This window comes from Amia ocellicauda, chromosome 10, assembly GCF_036373705.1.
Source record: "Amia ocellicauda isolate fAmiCal2 chromosome 10, fAmiCal2.hap1, whole genome shotgun sequence".
Taxonomy (NCBI): Eukaryota; Metazoa; Chordata; class Actinopteri; order Amiiformes; family Amiidae; genus Amia; species Amia ocellicauda.
Genome location: NC_089859.1, coordinates 14377089 through 14396055, shown reverse-complemented (window position 1 = coordinate 14396055; position 18967 = coordinate 14377089). Strand labels below are relative to the sequence as shown.

The following is an 18967-nucleotide window of genomic DNA, read 5'->3' as shown; positions in this document are numbered from 1 at the left end:
TTGTCTGCTGACTACTCTGAGCTTCATGTTTTTTTGCGTTTTTGTTGTTGTTGCTGTTTTTCTTTTGCAATTGATCAATCGCAAAGATTCACTCTTATGTTTCATGTTTGTTTGTCAGGATTCAAAGAGGAGCTTCGGAGAGCCAGAGAGTGCTTGGGAATTTTCAGCCTGGCACACAATCGTGTAAACATCCCTGGAAAAAGCAAAGAGCAATGGGCTGCTGCTCCCTCGGATAACACCCATAACCCTTGAAAGAGAATCTGAGATGCCTTCCCTGAAAGCCAAAGAACAGCAAGACATTCATTCGTTGGATCTTATATCATTAAATATTTCTTATTGTCTAATTTGTCTCATTATTTGGATGCTGCAGTCAATAGAGACTCTTGTGTTATAAAGGGTGTATCAGACACCTGAGGGTTACTCATGCACAGTGCAGGGTTGAAAAGTTTACATGCAATTACTCCTGGAAAACCGATTAAAGTCTTTAATTGTAATGTCTACACAGTGAACTTTTCCAATACTCACCACCAGATGCCGCCCTTGTGTCACTTTTCCCTGGTTCCCTCTGATTCATCCCATTATTGAATTATCAATCATCAGTTACCTCACCTGCCACTCATCCCCTTGGTCATCAGTCCTTGTATTTATACCCTCTCCTTCCAAAACTCATGTGTGAAGTTTCATTTCTGAGCATTCTCATTCCTCTGTATATTCTCCATTGTGTTTTGACTTGTACCTTCTCCCATGACCTTCGAATTCTGGTTTCTCTCTCTCTGGTGCCCGATCGTTGACCACTTGCCTGATTATTCCACTTTACCTTTCGGATCCCCTTCATTGTTGAGTTCGCTGGCCCAAGACCTTGGCCTGTTTCTGGATTTTCTACCGCTCTGCACCTGGTTCCTTTTCCCCAGTTTGCTACCGCTTTACAGTAATCCAACAATTGTACAGACTTAAGATGTGAGTCAGTGATAATTTTGGCAGCTATTAAATATTTAGTTATACTTTTTTTACTAAAATGCTTATTCGTTTAGTCACATTTTAGTAATTTAATCTTTCACTAGTTTTAGTTCATGTTAGTCGACAAACTGTAATTTTAGTCGAGTTTTAGTCAGTGTAATTTTAGACACATTTAGTCAGTGTATATATATATTTTTTTACTTCATTATCATCATTATGCATTATGTCTGATGTCAGATGTTTACATCAATTAGTTGATGGATGCAAAATATAGACAGAATGATTAACTGTTCATTTGAAATGTATTTGTAATCAAGTCACAAACAGGTGTTGTGAACTTCACTGTCACTTTTCAAATTACTGTAATTCAAATGCTCTGAAGTTTGAGGTCTCTGTTGAATAACCTGTTTTTTTATTTTGTAAAAAGACTAACGTTACAAGAACAGAACACCCATCAGTGCAGTTTCTTATTGGTGGTGCACTTTCTGTTCAACACAAATCATAAAACAAGTGAAATGGCTATAGTAAACCAATATCGTGCTGCTACACAATATCTTTATTTTTTAGAAATGTAGTTCTGCGCAGATTTGCAGAATCCCTCTTTACAATGTTACTGATACTCACCACTAGAGCGCAGTAGAACAGCGTTGTTCAAATCCACTCAAAGGTTAAACATTTCTATTATAGCCACCTGAGGGCGGTGTGATACAGAGGCATTGTGTCCCAGCTGTTCAAGGGCATATTTCGGAACAGTTCACCTGTGTACAGCTTACCTTCAGTCAATATTAAATTCAACAAGACTGTCTTTTCCTGGGATTAAGATGAATAATGTACATAAACAAAAATATAAAATCCGTTTCCATTTAATATTTTGGGATATCCGCCAGTACACTCATCAGAAACCCTGGTATTTAATTAAGACGATGCAGAAGACTATTTCTATATTCTCCGTCTAGTGTGAATGCTATGCGAGACGATTGATTGCCCATCATTCGGCAATTATGAGCATTTCCAGTGATTATAGACAGTGATATATAGTGTACACATACCAGCAACTGAAGTTGCATTAAAAAACACGACACTCAATCAAAATATACCAATAAAAGACATCTAACAATGCAACTAAAATCATATAACATACTAAATCTATCCGTTTCAAATAAGTTCAATTTTAACTTAGAAATATCGAGTAGAAATCTTTTCAGCTGATTGCAGTGATTTGTGACGGGAGATTGCAGAGAACTGAGTATTCAACTTGTTAAACACCCATAATTACATTGTTTGACAATTGTATAAATGTTGCCCATTACACAATTGATCTTGGTTACTGAATCGTTACATTCAGAGTCATAATCCCGCCTTTGTTATTAAAGTCACACTCTGTGGTGGTTGTTTTGTGTGATTCAGGTGATAATTATGACATACATGGTCACAGGGAGGGTAAACACCTGTGTGGGTTTGAAAATTACCCGTAATCGCTGGTGTCAGTGTATAGTCACCGGGTTTAAACAACGTATTTGTCACTTATGCATGCACAGTGTGGTATCACAACGAGGTGCACAGTAATTGCCAGGCTATTTGTGTTTTGACATCACTAACTCGGTATGCAGGTACTCTCCATCCAACTGACGAAGTACACATTTTCAGAGATCCAGTGTAATGCGTATATATGTCCCAGGCTTTATTTCTGCATTTGGTTTGATATTGTTTGTTTTGTTACTTTACAGGTGCAGACACCCAGTAACAAATAATTACAATAATATCTAGTATTGCTTTTAAAACAACAGCACATGTACATATTACTTCATTAAGCTGAGAGTTTGTTGCATTTTGGTAAGAAAGTATTACTATTTGAATTAGATGTAGTAACATTTTACGTATTATGCATATTTAGTATGTATGTATGCATGCCTATGTTTATTTGTTTTCAAAATGACAGCTTTGTCTAGAAAGACTTGTTAAAACTTCATACAATTATATCTAGAAGAGTATGCCTCACTGACTTTGGTAATTGACCCACTACTAGACTACTCCCATCATTCGCACACTATGAGCATTTCTAGTGATTATAGCTATTGCTATATAGTGCACACACACATACCAGGAACTGAGGTGACATAAAAAAACAAATACAAAAGATATACTAATAAAAGGCGGCAGCTTCCGGTCTTCAATGATAAATATTAGTCTTCTGGGTGACCATTTGTGCCAGACTGTATGGCAGAGACTCCTAGCAGGGATGTGTGCTTATATGCTCTTCTTTGTGTATGGCAAAGATCTTTTTGACTGACATTAATCTTACCATTGCCTCACAATAATATATATTTTAACCCACGTTTATAAATAATAAGAAATCACAAAATCTTAATGAGGTTGTCTTTTGGTTTGTATTTTTCTCTAAAAGTGATTTGCCTACCACTATTTCACCAAACCAAATAAAACAACTGATACAAATATGAAACGTTTTACAAATGTTCTAAACGTTATTTGTTAGATGATACATGCATACCTATTTGTTTTATGGAACTTAGCATTGAAACCACTTAAAGTGAAATAAATTACTTTTGGGGAAAAAACATTTCTGAAACACAGATGGAGGTGAACACTGACTGAAATCTAGTTTAGGCGCTTTAGTATCAACTCTTTTGAGCGCATTGTCATGGATTGGATGTTTTCAGGTAGGACCTCTGGTTTGTTTAAACCGGAATTGGCCGTAAAGTGCGACTTTAAAGTGTCGAAGTGTGAACTGTGCTGAATGTGAAAAGTTCGCCGTGCAAGAAGTAAGTCTCATTATACTTTGCACCTCTTTTGCAGGAGCATCTTTTTAACAAATATCCCGCACGTTGTCAGGCGTAAATCGTGGCCTGAGAGTGTGGAAATGTCACGTTCCCATATTAACAGCTTTTATATACTCCAACATGGAACAAGCAATAAAACCTTGAACTATTGCATGAGAGTTTAAAGAAACAATCACATGCTTTAACTACCTGGCTGCCCAGTAAAGTAGGCTACATAATTATATTGTCCAGCTGATTTTTATTTTGTCTGACAATGTAAAATTTGAGGTTTGTTCCCCCCCACCCCCTGTCGCTGATTACAAATATTTCAAATATATTTAGGTTTCATTCACATGACATTTTGACTGTGATATTAAACAATTATACACCAGATTTCGTGAACAGTTTGTAAAACTCTTTCTAAACGCATGCAAACAAAAAATGCATATATGAGCGAATGATTATGACAATGCTTATTCTTATGGGTTTACGTTAGTGTTTGGTCCTGGAGTTGCGTATTAATATGAATTTTCTTGCTAAATAAAATTAAATCAATGCGTAACTCTAAATTGTCTAAAACTCATCAGCACCAGGATTGCAGATTATTTAAGTCCTTCTTATTCTTAACCCTCCAACTGATTCAAGTATAGCCCTAAACTAAAATAGTCCATCCTAGAAATATTACAGTATTTGTTATAAGTAAATAAAAAATGAGTTTATTAACATTTTATCATTTTAAGATTTCGTGCAATTATATTGTACTTAAACGAATGAACGAACATGAGGACTTTGACACAGGGAAAATGGTTGTAAGTGGCGCCAGTTGGATTCACTGATATGTACCGTAGTGTTAAGTGCACGGAGCTGGGAGGAGGTGGAAATGGATACTGATGCGTCAAGAAAGCGTCAGGGGTAGCACCAAGGTGGGTTTGGCGGGGTTATCATGTCTTCATTTGAATGCAAATCTTATGGGTTTGGGGATTCATCTGACGTCAGGCGGGCCATGGTATAGCGTTGCCACCAGCAGCTTGTCAACAGTGCTTAATCATGTGTGATTGAAGCACATCAGGAAGTACATTGCACGACCAGCAGAGTGTCGGACTACACCACACCGGAGCAGAGGCTGTTGGAGCCAAGAGAGAGACTTCAGACAGGCGATCCTTGGGTTAAAATTATGTCGCCATAGCAAGTGCCCTCTTTTTGTAAACATGTATGTTGGATACCTCTTGGATAAAGAAGGCAGCATGTATCACCAAGGACCTGTCCGGCGCTCAGGCATCAACCTGCCAGCACAGAACTTTGTTTCCACTCCACAGTACTCCGATTATACGGGATATCATCATGTGCCCAATATGGATAGCCACGCACAGTCTTCGGCAGCTTGGGCATCTCCATATGGCGCGCCAAGGGAAGACTGGGGCGCCTACGGGCTCGGACCTCCCAACACTTTATCTGCGCCCATGAGCAGCTCTTCGCCCGGGCAGGTTTCCTATTGCTCCCCCGATTACAACTCAATGCACCCTCCTGGAACTGGAGTATTACCGCCACCCCCGGAAAATGTATCAGTGGCTCAGCTGTCCCCGGATAGGGAACGGCGCAATTCCTACGAATGGATGAGAAAAACGGTTCAGTCTTCGTCAACCGGTAAGTCGGCTATTCTTTATGGTTCAAAACGGGTGCATGGATGGTTAATTTGCATTCGTATTCATATTATATCAAAATGTGTATTTTGTGTAGTGTTGCTCCTTACTGAATGTTTCCTGTTACAATCGCTGAAACGTCACAATAACACTCAATATAACACTGGTGGACAGATGATAAGGTCGTATACATACAGAGCCATTGATTGTTGCTTAGTTCATCTGACACAACACGTCTTTGTGACAAGAAACCATTTAACCTCCATAAATGAGCGCCGGAAGTGTGGTCATTTGTCACGGCGTAATTATTTATTTAGCCGACGTCCATGAGTAAACTTTTCTTAAGCCATTATGTTTTATAGACGTTGACATAAACTGGGACACTCATACATCACCTCTGAAGTGGTTCAGACGAGGACACCATGGCCATTGATTTTAGTTCAATCAAGTTTCCAAACATGAATTTCAGTGGGATTTCAATATTGTTTCCACATAATTCAAACTTCAAACTTCGCTAACTATGCAGGTCTCAAATCAATGAAACCTGCATAGTCTGTCATTGAATCTGTCAAAACTAAAGTGATCCAGTGATGGCTTCTTCACAGATGTGTGTGTGTGTGTATATATATATATATATATATATATATATATATATATATATATATATATAGTTTGGCCATATTATTGTCTTAGTTAGATAACTAATACAATTAATTTCATTAGTCTGGTGAAAATCCCAGAATAATTTAAATAGTTTGAGAGCAGGCAACGTGTATCAACTATAAATAGTTTAGTCAGACTTTTGTTGTCTTTGTGTATTTAATCTTAAAATAAAATGTAAATGGTACATTTTAGTAGTGTAATGTATTCTGTTACATAATATATGGAGTAGGGTAAATTAAAAAATAAATAAATAGCAAAATGTATTGTGTGGCTGAATGTTTGGAGCATATCATTTACTAAAAAAAGCTATTCGTAATGAAGCCGTTGTTTAGGCTATTTGTTTATCTGTTTATACATCTATTTACTATTATATGATGCATGTGATATAACTAGTCTTGCACACAAAATGTTGTGCACATGGGCAATTAATTACCTCTGTATATGGTATATATCAAACGAAACAATACATAAGGGTGAAGGATGGGTTTATTAATAAATGGTCATTAAGAAAGAATATTGCGCTGGCATTGGTTTGCGTTTTTCATTTGACATTTTTTATGATCCAAATAATTGGTGCTGTACATTAATTGCTAAGGTTCGTGGGGTCAGAGTTGCCAATACATTTTTGTTTCGTATTTTGTGTTTTTTTTTTCTTCCACTTATTAAGTGGTAAGGCCAGTGTTGCGAAGAGGCGCCAGCAGTACTTGTAATGCAAATTTTCCTTCTCCCGTAAACTAGATGTGAGGTCTAGTATTTTCCTGGGCTACATTGTCCTGAGGTTTTGAGGGTTATCTGTCATATTCAGGCGGCGGTCCCTTTCAACACTTCTTTTTACTTTGATATGCACCCCAGTCTTTTCCTCGGTTCCCATTCTTCAGGAGTTATATTGCCGGAAAGGGTGATGATTTTCACAGCAAATAAAGATCTCTCGTCCTTGCCGCATTGTCTCCAGAGTAACGCTTTCTGAATTTTATGGCCAAACTGAATAGTGCCACAGTCCAAAAGCATTGGTCATATTTGCGAATGCTGTTGAAATTTAACCCACAATTTTGTGTAAGCATTACCAGGGCTTTTTCAAATGCAAATGGTTTATTATAATAGAAGGACTTGGTGTTTCCTAGGACAGGTACATGCATTTCACATCGGGAGTAGTGAAATGTGTATCTCCTCAGAATATCCATTACATTTTAATTAAATGCAACTGTTATATTTTAAATTTAGATGTTTACTTTCCATCCCTCTTGGAATGCTGACAAGGGTTTTTCAACATAAAATGAGTTTTGCTCAAACTGTAAATGGGGAAACGAATAAAATGTCCTATCGGATGTATAATATTACACTGTTATATAGTATATATTAAAGAAAATGTTCAGTTCAAAATGCTTGTCGTGGTTTTAATTCCTTTTTCCAGAGATGAAAGGGCGCCGACTTTGTGTTTCTGGTTTGTAAATCAAACACGACGGGCCTGATTTAGGCCAGAGGAGATTCTTGGATAGTATCGCCTTGTACCTCCTTTGTGTGGCGTGTGTTGCCTTTTAACACATCAATGCAGTTTAGGTAACTTCTCCAAGTGTCTTTGTTCTGCAGTTTGTTCAAAAAGTCACATCAAAGAAGATCAGAAGCACAATTTACATACATCTGGTCACAAAGTGAAACTGACCATCACATTACAAAACGATTTCATATATTAATTTTAATATACAAATACTTTAGCATCATAGTTTTAGTGACCCAAAAGTGTGGGTCGTTTCCTTAAAACGTTTCCTTAAAAACTAACATTTAACAAATACGGACATGTAACAACTTCACACTTTGCACAATAAACATCCTTCTCAGGCAGTAAAACTAGATATTAATATAGGACTTATTTTGTTTACTTTAAATGCCTATATACTGAAACATCCAATTTTTCAACTGAGATTGGAGTGCACGGAGAGAAACATAATGTTGAATAAATCACTTTTAAATACATTCTGCGAAACTATAACATTTGAAGTTCACAATTGTAAGTTATAAAATATAATAAAAAGCAACAAAGTATTTGCTAAATGGCATTTTATAGACTTAAACCTGCAATAATGTAACTGCACTTTAGTCTATGATATTTAATGTGTTACTTAACATTCAGAAGAACCAAGCAAATGTAGACCGCAGTTATTTTCACAACTAACTCGTTTTTACATTTACTTGTATTTATGTTTTATTCAACAGGTAAAACGAGGACGAAGGAGAAGTACAGAGTTGTTTACACAGACCACCAGAGACTGGAATTAGAGAAAGAGTTTCATTACAACAGATACATCACAATCAGAAGAAAGTCAGAGCTGGCCGTGAACCTCGGACTCTCAGAGCGACAGGTAGAAACAACACAATCTTTAACATTATTTTAAGGGGGTGGTGCCTATAAAAGTGGCATGTTAGTTCAGTATATTTAAGATAAAGGAAGACATTCGTCTATGTGGTAAAACGAATAAAAGCAATCTTCCTTCAATTTCGGACTATCAATGTGTGCCCTTAATAAACCGTTTTAGAATAGCACATTCCTGAAACTTTTTCTCCCATGAACCTCATAAATGACTTAATTGAGCCCTAAATTTAACTAACAATTTCCTAATTCAGAGCCTTTTCATTATTTCAAACAGTAGGGGTTTTAAGTGAAGTATGACACTGTACTTATCTTACTAAGGATCCAACTTGTTATCAGTTACACAATTTCATAAGTCAAATGTAAGGGAATTATTCGTTCAATTAAGGGTTCAATAAAGTAATTGAGAGCTTGGTTGGAACAAAAACCATCAGGGTAGCAGTCCATCTAGGACCAGGGTTGAGAACCACTGTAATATAAATTCCACGGATTTATCGTTAAAATCTAATTCATTCATTCATTTAATCTACAGGTGAAGATCTGGTTTCAAAACCGCAGAGCCAAGGAGAGGAAAATGATTAAGAAGAAGATGGGTCAATCTGACGGCAGTGGGGGCTCGGTGCACAGCGACCCAGGATCTGTGAGTCCTCTCCCGGTGCCTGGCTCACTCAGCCCCTCGGATATTCATGGATCTATTTACCCCCCTGCTGGATTGAACACCTTACCGCCAATTGGGAATATACAGCAAGTTACTGTGACCCAGTAAACCGAATCCGAATCCGAACTTGGAACCAAACTGAGCACTCCGTCACACCGCAAGGACACCATGCTGCCAAAGGTCAACTCGAGCTTTTCAGGGATGAAAATAAAACCAGAAAAGCAAGACAATTAAGCGAGAATATTTTGTGGGATACCAAGGCGCAACACCTTCGACTTTTTAAATGGCCAAAAATCAAGTCAAATAATGCTGGAGGCTCTTCTACATATTGTTTTTATTATTAGTTTAGTTTGGAAAAAATAATAAGAATACAGAAGTCCGTGTCTGTTTCAGAAACGAGATTGTTTTCAATGGTTTGTTTATTAAGATATAAATATCGTTCTGTAGCCTACGTATGGTGAATGTATAAAACATAAGTGTTTGTAAATTTAAAATACAAATTAAAAAAATCAGGTACATTTTTTTTTTTTAATTTGAACACTAATGGCCTTATATTTTGAGAGATTGGATTGCTTCCATTTCCAAGACTGGAAGTGATAAACCTCAAAAAGACAGGAGTCGGAAACATTTATTTGTGTTTTAAATTACCAGACTGTTATAAAAACATGCTTGTGTGTCGTTTCCGCTAGTTTTTATGCAGTTTTATGTGTCTTTTATTGTGTGAGACAGGTGCAATTTTTCTGTATACGTTAATTGATACGGGTACATTTAATGAACGTGGAATTTGTAAATAAAAGTCTTTGTAATTAAAAATGATTTCATTACTGCATTTATTTGCCCGTGAGCGAGAAAATGTATTTATCTACGTTCTCTTTTAATATATTTTTCGTTTTCTGATTGTGAGACAAACCAATATAAGCGTCCTGAAGATTAACTTGGAAATTCAAGATTAACTTGGAAATGTAATTAAATGTCCCATTATCGTGTAGGGAATGAAGGTGAAAATGACAGGAATAGGCCTAGATAAAACCTTTCGTTCAGTTTCGTATTATGTTTTTAGAGTGTTTATAATCGGTGGAAAATTTCACCCAAAAATCTCAAGCCAGGTTGGATTGCATAGAAAACTTAATTAAATAACATTTTCAAAGTAAATTGTGTTAAAGCGTAATAAAAAAAATTGAATAGTCAAATATGGATTTACTTATAGAACAGAAACGAAAAAGAACGAAAATGTCGTAGACTCCTGTCTCAATTTTAGATTTCAATTCTGTGCGTCGTGTGAGTTTAGCAATAATATGGTAAATAAACGAACGAATTAATCACAAAAAATAAGATTCATCACTAGGATCCAACTTAATTTGATATTTGTTTTTAATATAAATTAAAACACATAATAAACAATTTAATAAAAGCTAATAGTTGCATTTAGAATATAGGATATGGCCATATGGTGATTTCTTTGGACAAGGAGAAATATATATTTTCATATAAAAAGCTCCTGTCTCTCAAAGTGCTAGTTCTTTTCTGCATATCGGCTATTAAATGTCTCCTGCCATAGGTTTTATTTTATGTCTCTTTAACTCGTAAAATAACACACATTTTTGATTACTCGGGGTATTGCATTCCAACATTTAGATTAATTTCTTCGCCTTTTTATTTGTGTTGTTTTGGTGTTATTATTTAGGACAATGTTATGAAAATGAACTGAAAGACAAGTATGTAAGCTTCATGAATAATTCTGAATTCTTTCTTCTATCTTTTGTTGTCCATGCGGTTGGTGATAAAGTTGCCGCAGTGAATCGGTTCAAAGGTCTTGTTTTACTGCTATTCCCAGGGTCTATAAAATTGGCTAATGTCTTTAGGATCATTAACCACGAGATTGCAAGAGATTCGTACTCTTTCGTTTTCCACACACACACACACATATAACTGCAATGACTGAAGCTTTTACATTTAAATGTTTAAGCTTTCAAACCTTTAATTTCCGACACTCAATTATATAAATTCTGTAATAAATTTTATTAAATTATGTGTGATGGTTTCTTGGGGAAATAAATACCTTAGAAATGTGCAATGTATAATATAGAGAATCTCAGTGTTATGGAATAGGCCCAGCTAAGCTAGTATATCGGAATCAAGGGAATAGCACACTGCATTCATTACAAATTGCATACAAGACAATACGGCTAAACCTCAAAAACTATAGTTGCGATCTGCTCTTCTGCAACAACGTGGTGCAGATATATGTACCTGTGAGATGCATATACAGTGTCAGTGCAGCAGAGCTGGCACTGCCCACTCTCACCCCCCGGCGAAGCTTTATATCTCTTGGTGACGCGTTCCTGCCAGTGCAGTGACGTCATGAGCGTCTTACTGCCCAACATGGCGGACTTCGATACCATCTATGAACTGGACGAGGAGGAGGAGCGGGTAGTGAGCGAGGAGCAGCTAGCCAGATACTGCCCGGAGCCCGTTATAATGCGGGGGGCTGGGCACATCACCGTGTAAGCACCGGGGGAAACGGCATTTTGTTTTAGCGGGGTTGAGGTTATTCCGTTACCTGTGCTCTGTTGCATTGAATGTTTTTGTTCTAGCTGTGAGTAGGCCGGGCCTGAAGCCAGGCATTTTCCTGCGAAGTGGCAGCGTCTGCAGGCGGGGTATACCAGGTCTTTCTTATTTTACATGCTCTCACCTTTATCAACAGGTCTCGCGTCACAATGTGTGCTCTAACCCTGTGTATTGTATAAAACAATTAAATATCCAATATATATATATATAGATATACCACACATATTGGTATAAACACACAGACTTCTATGGTAACATAAGCCACGATTATTAAGAGCTTTTAATCAGCCACTCTATATAATCCTCAAGAGTTTTAAAAAAATGTAATGGTGAATTATTAACGGATGTTCCTCATATATATATATATATATATATATATATATATATATATATATATATATATATATATATTATATAATATGTATGTATATTTGTATATATATATATACACACACACCTAGTTTAAGTGTTAGAGAGAATCGTAGTTAGATATATACAGGAAAAACATTGAATTCTATTTGTTTTCGTCCCTGTATCGATTTACAAAATGCAACAAAATAATGGCAATCAGTGCAAGAGCTGTCACTTCGGTTTAAATCCCTACCACTGCATGGGGCAGCCTTATAGCCATTATCAATTAACTTGGTGAACACCAGTTCAGCACCACCAGTTTCAACTACAAGGATATTACACAAAAGCAGTGTCTGGATTCCAAACCAGAAATGACATCCTGATAGCTGCACTCTCCCAGAAGTAGAATTATTTTTAAGAAGATAATTTCGGCTAGATTCTCTCCATGGTTTCAGAATGGGAAATATATTAACAAGATCTCTGCCTCTGATAGGATGAATAGGCTACTATACAATATTCTTCAAAGCATTGGTTTAAATGGCATTTCTAATGCTATGGCTTAAAAGTCATAGTAGGCTGTTTTGTTAAGTTAAATGATCAAGCTCCCTCAGATCAAGGTGTAGGTGGTCAGATACCCAAGAGAGTGTCCGCTGTGTTTTAGGCTAGTTCTAATGATGGGAGAGGGTTTGAGTTTAGGGTTTATAAAGCATTAGGCTGAGACTTTGGGACCAGAGTGAACAGCCTTAGTGAATTATGTCTTTGCTGTTGGGGTGCAGTTCAGTTTGAAGTCGTGATACGGGTTGAAATGAATGTCTACCCTGTAGGGGAAGGGCTTTGGGGGGGGATGCAACACTAGCTTATATCACAATGTGCTGTTAGATTCAACCGATACATCACACCTCTAACTGATCGCATTGGAAACTGAGATAGTAGACTCTCTGTAGTATGGACGCAAAATGTACTAAGCACTATAAGTTCAATTTAAAGACCATTAATATGACTTAAATGCATATTAGTGTAGACGTTGTCTTACTCTACCACCAATGTCTATGCTTAATGGGAGTTCCAAATATTAACCCTTACCGCTGTCCTACATTTCATTCTTGTCCAAATGTAGCTTAACTTAAATATCACCCTACAATGACTCTACAATATGTAACCCTTACACAGGTTCCGTAAATAAACCTGGCCATAAGCCTAACATTTAATCTTCTCCACACCTTAGACCTGTACCCTGCCCAGCAGCTGCATTAACAGATGGGTTTTACACAGGGTTGGGGTTCATGTTAATGTACAACAATTGTATGTCAACTGTAATACTTTGTTCCAGTTACTATAACGTAAACCTAATGTGTATTTTCTTAATTGTTCCTTTTTTTTTTTTTTTTTTTTTTTTTTTTTTTTTTTTTAAAGGTTTGGCCTGAGCAACAAATTTGACACTGAGTTTCCATCAGTTCTTACTGGAAAGGTGATATCCGAGTTTGTGTGCATTAAAGTATACCTGATTTATTTAAAGAAAAGGTTGACCGAAGTATACAATAGCCTACATTTTGTAACCAGTTATTCTCAATGTGAAGATGTAATTGTGTAGTGATAAAGCTCTGGACATCTGTAGCTGCTGAGAAATACATTAATGATTACATATGTTATATATATATATCAGTGTCTTTCCATTTGTCTTCTATGGAAAAATAATGTTCACAAAATCTCAGTATAGTCACTTCAGATAATTTATTTATCATTCCACCAAACTGACAGTTATTGGACTGAAGATATACCTGTTTTTCAGGTGTATTGTTGAATCACACAGGAACTATTTATTCTTTTCAGATTTGTCTTAGAAATATTATGTCATGTAACTTCTTATCGTCATTGTATAACTCTAATATTGTAATATTATCTTATGCAATCGCTTGCCAAATTCATGTTTTGAAGTTAGTTAAACAAAGGATTATTAAATAAATACTTTATATTTGAAGTATCCCAACGTGGGGAAAAGGATAGCCAACAAAATGATCCTGCTTGTATTGATTTTATTTTTGTAGAAGGCAAATAAAGACTTAGTGTATCTTAAGAGAGTGGTGAGAGTTGAAGTCTGTCAATGAGTAAGCCATCTTTTGACAGTGTTAGTGAAAACCCACAGTGTCGCAGAACACAGCTCCAGGTGACACAATAATGACAGAAAGACTGAACCATACAGAAGAAAGGAAAGCTTCCTGGCCTGGACTCTGAAACACAAAAAGGCCATAGGGGGATGATGGGGCATAGGGAAGTGCAGGGCAATAAAGTGTACCTCCAGTATTGTGACCCAGGGTGACATGTGATGGATGAGGGCTCATGATTACGATGATTGAAGGGTGCAGATCAGGCCTGCTGGGCTTTATACTTAGTCTTTCGCTGTTTGCAAAGAGACCTTTGCATCCTGTCATAAAAGATTACGACCCCAGTTTTATGGCGTACATACCCGGAAAGGAATGGGCACCCATTCATTCTGTGTGGACTGTTCAGCCATGGGCGGTATGCTTATCTACCCTTTTTGTCCCCCTGTGGCCTAAAAAGACAAAAGCTTGGCAAGCAATGTACAAACATACAATTTAAAGATTTCATCAGATCTCGGAACAGATCCGCAAATATGTACTTTTTGGTTTTGTGGAGGGGGTGCGTTTAATTACCTTTGATGTAGCTGTCATAAGATCAGAGGCACAGACGCTGCAAATGCAGCCATTTTCTCATCAATACTTTAGGCGTTTGTCTCATTTAAAGGACAGGCACACTGAACAGCCGAATTTATGTTGTTCATTGACATCATATTTTAGTCTGGAGATTATAAAAATAATTGAGACACTGTAACATTAGTAACTCACCCTGCAAAAAACTAAAATGATAAGTGGATTAGAAAGTTTTTGTGTAAAGAGAGAAGCATCTATTATTTCATTAATCTATCCCCCCCTTTTAATTCCTGCTAATACAGGTTGCTCCAGAAGAATTCAAGACGAGTATCGGCCGAGTCAATGCATGCTTGAAGAAGAACTTGCCTGTTAATGTAAAGTGGATGCTTTGTGGCTGCCTTTGTTGCTGCTGCACATTGGGCTGCAGTTTGTGGCCTGTAATTTGTCTTAACAAAAGAGTAAGTATCCCCACTATCCTCATGTTCTTATGCAGTATATGTTGTTGTGCTCATTCTGTGCAGTCTTTCAGTTTCAGTTCGATGTGTTCATTAATTATAGAGGATTACAGTACTGAGTGAGATAACAGCCTGTCTATTATTAGAGGTGGAGCACATAATTACAATTTTACACCTTCGAAACACTGTTTAAACATGAAAGTGTAATAGGATGGTGATTGTATTCAACTGTAATGACAGTGGAGTGGAAATTACAACCGGTTTAAATAGGACTCATTCCTTTATTCCTTTTTCATGCACCTCCACATCCCATATTTGTTTTTGTTAGGGTTTGTTTCCATTTTAAGAAAACTGAGTTTTGTATTACCTGGGTTTTGCAAGTTTATTGCTGGCTTTTGCAGTGCTTACCTAAATCAGTTGGCTCCATTCGAACCAGAGTCATGTCAAGTTTATGATCTAATGAGGATTTGTATTATTTTTAGCCAAGAGCAAAAATATAGATCCAAACAATGTCAAGTGGAAAGCTATTAAATGCATTTCTGTGCAGTACATCTAAGAAACAGATAGAGGTCATAGCCTTAAATTAATAAAACATTTTAAATGTACATTTTATTTGTTTATTTTAGACAAGAAGATCAATTCAGAAATTATTAGAATGGGAAAATAACAGATTGTATCATAAGGTATGTATCTAGCAAATATGCTGTTAAACTATATTTATGCAGTGTATTGCTCTGCTTACAGTGGGAAAACATAAATTGATGTTTTTATATAATTTAATACAAATATACAAGTATTTCAAAGAGTAAGATTTATAACAAAGATTCTTGAAAGTGTAAATTGCATAATTTCATGTCAACCTCTGGGAATTGATGCAGTGTTTTTGTTGTTTAACTGAACTATGTGCACCACCTGCACTAAACTTCGTAGTGCAATACCGAGACTTGCAATACATCAACACTGTCCACATGTGAATATGACACTGCCCATCACCTCAAATACTCCAGTTTAGTTATTTTCCCTGGAGCTACCTTGGAGTCTTATCTGTTGGCTACAGAGGAGAAACAGACCATGGGAGGGGTCTGTAGTTTGAGGGGGGGGGGGGCAATTAAGCTAAAAGAGGCTAATTTTGTTTAGTCTCAGACAGGATTGATAGCTTGAAGCCATGTATGACATGGATAGGAAACACAGTGGACCTGCTGCTCCTAGGCAAACCAATAAAGCACCGAACAACACCACGTAGAATTAGCCGTGGCAAAAGACCCTATCAGGGTATCAATGTACTGCTATTGAGTAAATTTATTAAATGACTGTCCACTAGAAATCCACATTGGTTTTTCATGAATAGCTTAAGGTTCCAAAAGAGCATTATTTATTATCCAGCATTATCTGGCTGTTTAATTTTAAGACAACATTTAGTATGGGGCTATAAACCATTTGTCAATCCTGCAGCTCAAGTAGAAGCACGGACTTGAGAATTGGGATGAATTTGTTTTGGCTCTTGTAATGGTATGGTATTATTCACATAGATGCAACATAATGTCATGTAAGATTTGATGATATTTGTCTCTCTCTGACCCAGCTCGGGCTACACTGGAAGTTAAGTAAAAGGAAATGTGAAAGCAGCAACATGATGGAATATGTAAGTTGCTGTTTTTCAATTTTGTGTGTATTTCGTTCTTCTTGTGTGTGTATGTAGGGGTGGTGGGGGTTATATTTTAAGATTTAACCTGTACTGAAAAACAAAAGTTTACTAGGAAAAATAATATATACATTGATATTGCAAACCATGCAATACCTATACCTATGTCATACAGACTGGAAAAGTGGGCAGGATTTGTATGCGAGACATTTTACGAGGAAGCCACAAGCACATACATTAGCTTTTATCTATTTTATATATACAAGCAATTGCTTCACCATTAATTCTCTCTATATATCACCCTAAAGTCTATCTTGAAGCTTGTATCTTTATCCTATGTGTCTTAAATGGTACCACTTCAAAGCAAAACAAAATAAAACAGTGAAGAGTAGGACATCATAAAGGTTTCAAAAGGAGCAGTAATTTTCAGTGAAACCTACAGAAGTCCAACCTGTTTTGACAGTAAGTGGAAGTCAATCATAATCAATTCACTCCGAACTAGTAAAGAGGCATATAGAAATGAGGCTTTTTGTGTATAAAATACAAAAACATGAAAGTCAGTAGCGGTTATAATTAGTATAATCACCACTTCTTCCTCTTATCCTTAAAGCAGTAGCAAGCTCAGGTTGACAATAAGAACACTTTTCCCATTGAAATGTAAATATTTTCTATTCCTTTCAGTCCTTCAATTTTTTTTTCTTCCACAGGTAATTCTTATAGAATTCTTACCCAAATATCCTATATTTCGACCTGACTGAAGAGATTCACAAGACGTCCTGGTTTATGACCTTTCATTCCTACCCTTAGTGCCTTGTAGATGTTGGACAGATGGTCTATGCTGCTGTGTTGTAATAACTCTCCTTAGTACCTTGTACAGTAGAACCGCAACACCGTCACTTTGCTTTAGAGCAGATTTTGCACATGTCCTTACATGCTCCTTTGTTGCACAAACAACAAGTAAGGTAATTGCCACTGAAAACCTTGATTCTGGTGCGGTCTAAAATGTGCAGTGAAAAAAGGAAATGTTAAAGTGTTTAAGTCTTGGGGATAATACTGCTAGAATAACCTACTGAAGTTCTCACGATTCTTCAAATGTAATATCTGTACAGGGTAACTATAAGGTACCTTTGTGCATTATGCCGTTTGCAGTCTAAACTGTACCACGTTAGCAGATTTAAGAGTGCATAAACATAGGGTTGTGCGAAATACATTCCCAGATTCATCTGGCTGCACTTTAAGGCTACCCATGCAGATTTAAACACAACAGAGGGGATGTCACATTAGCAGACCTTTGTATCCTCTATGCACAATTAATATCTGCAAACATGTTATGGTTTGGTAATATGCAAGCCTTAGAAAGCATTAAGTAACTTTATAGCAATGCATATACACTCACCTAAAGGATTATTAGGAACACCTGTTCAATTTCTCATTAATGCAATTATCTAACCAACCAATCACATGGCAGTTGCTTCAATGCATTTAGGGGTGTGGTCCTGGTCAAGACAATCTCCTGAACTCCAAACTGAATGTCTGAATGGGAAAGAAAGGTGATTTAAGCAATTTTGAGCGTGGCATGGTTGTTGGTGCCAGACGGGCCGGTCTGAGTATTTCACAATCTGCTCAGTTACTGGGATTTTCACGCACAACCATTTCTAGGGTTTACAAAGAATGGTGTGAAAAGGGAAAAACATCCAGTATGCGGCAGTCCTGTGGGCGAAAAATGCCTTGTTGATGCTAGAGGTCAGAGGAGAATGGGCCGACTGATTCAAGCTGATAGAAGAGCAACTTTGACTGAAATAACCACTCGTTACAACCGAGGTATGCAGCAAAGCATTTGTGAAGCCACAACACGTACAACCTTGAGGCGGATGGGCTACAACAGCAGAAGACCCCACCGGGTACCACTCATCTCCACTACAAATAGGAAAAAGAGGCTACAATTTGCACAAGCTCACCAAAATTGGACAGTTGAAGACTGGAAAAATGTTGCCTGGTCTGATGAGTCTCGATTTCTGTTGAGACATTCAGATGGTAGAGTCAGAATTTGGCGTAAACAGAATGAGAACATGGATCCATCATGCCTTGTTACCACTGTGCAGGCTGGTGGTGGTGGTGTAATGGTGTGGGGGATGTTTTCTTGGCACACTTTAGGCCCCTTAGTGCCAATTGGGCATCGTTTAAATGCCACGGCCTACCTGAGCATTGTTTCTGACCATGTC

General features: G+C 37.1%; 2 protein-coding genes across 2 annotated transcripts; both read left to right on the top strand.

The window, feature by feature from the left end:
* The first annotated feature begins 4669 nt into the window (after nucleotides 1-4669).
* On the top strand, nucleotides 4670-9293 carry cdx4 (caudal type homeobox 4). The gene is made up of 3 exons (XM_066715121.1): nucleotides 4670-5378; nucleotides 8249-8394; nucleotides 8935-9293. The coding sequence occupies exons 1-3, from the start codon at nucleotides 4943-4945 to the stop codon at nucleotides 9166-9168; spliced, it is 816 nt and encodes a 271-aa protein (XP_066571218.1). The 5' UTR covers nucleotides 4670-4942; the 3' UTR covers nucleotides 9169-9293.
* Nucleotides 9294-11421: 2128 nt separating this feature from the next.
* chic1 (cysteine-rich hydrophobic domain 1) lies at nucleotides 11422-18707 on the top strand. The gene is made up of 6 exons (XM_066715120.1): nucleotides 11422-11564; nucleotides 13393-13447; nucleotides 14951-15106; nucleotides 15730-15786; nucleotides 16686-16745; nucleotides 17453-18707. The coding sequence occupies exons 1-6, from the start codon at nucleotides 11422-11424 to the stop codon at nucleotides 17501-17503; spliced, it is 522 nt and encodes a 173-aa protein (XP_066571217.1). The 3' UTR covers nucleotides 17504-18707.
* The last annotated feature ends 260 nt before the right edge of the window (nucleotides 18708-18967 follow it).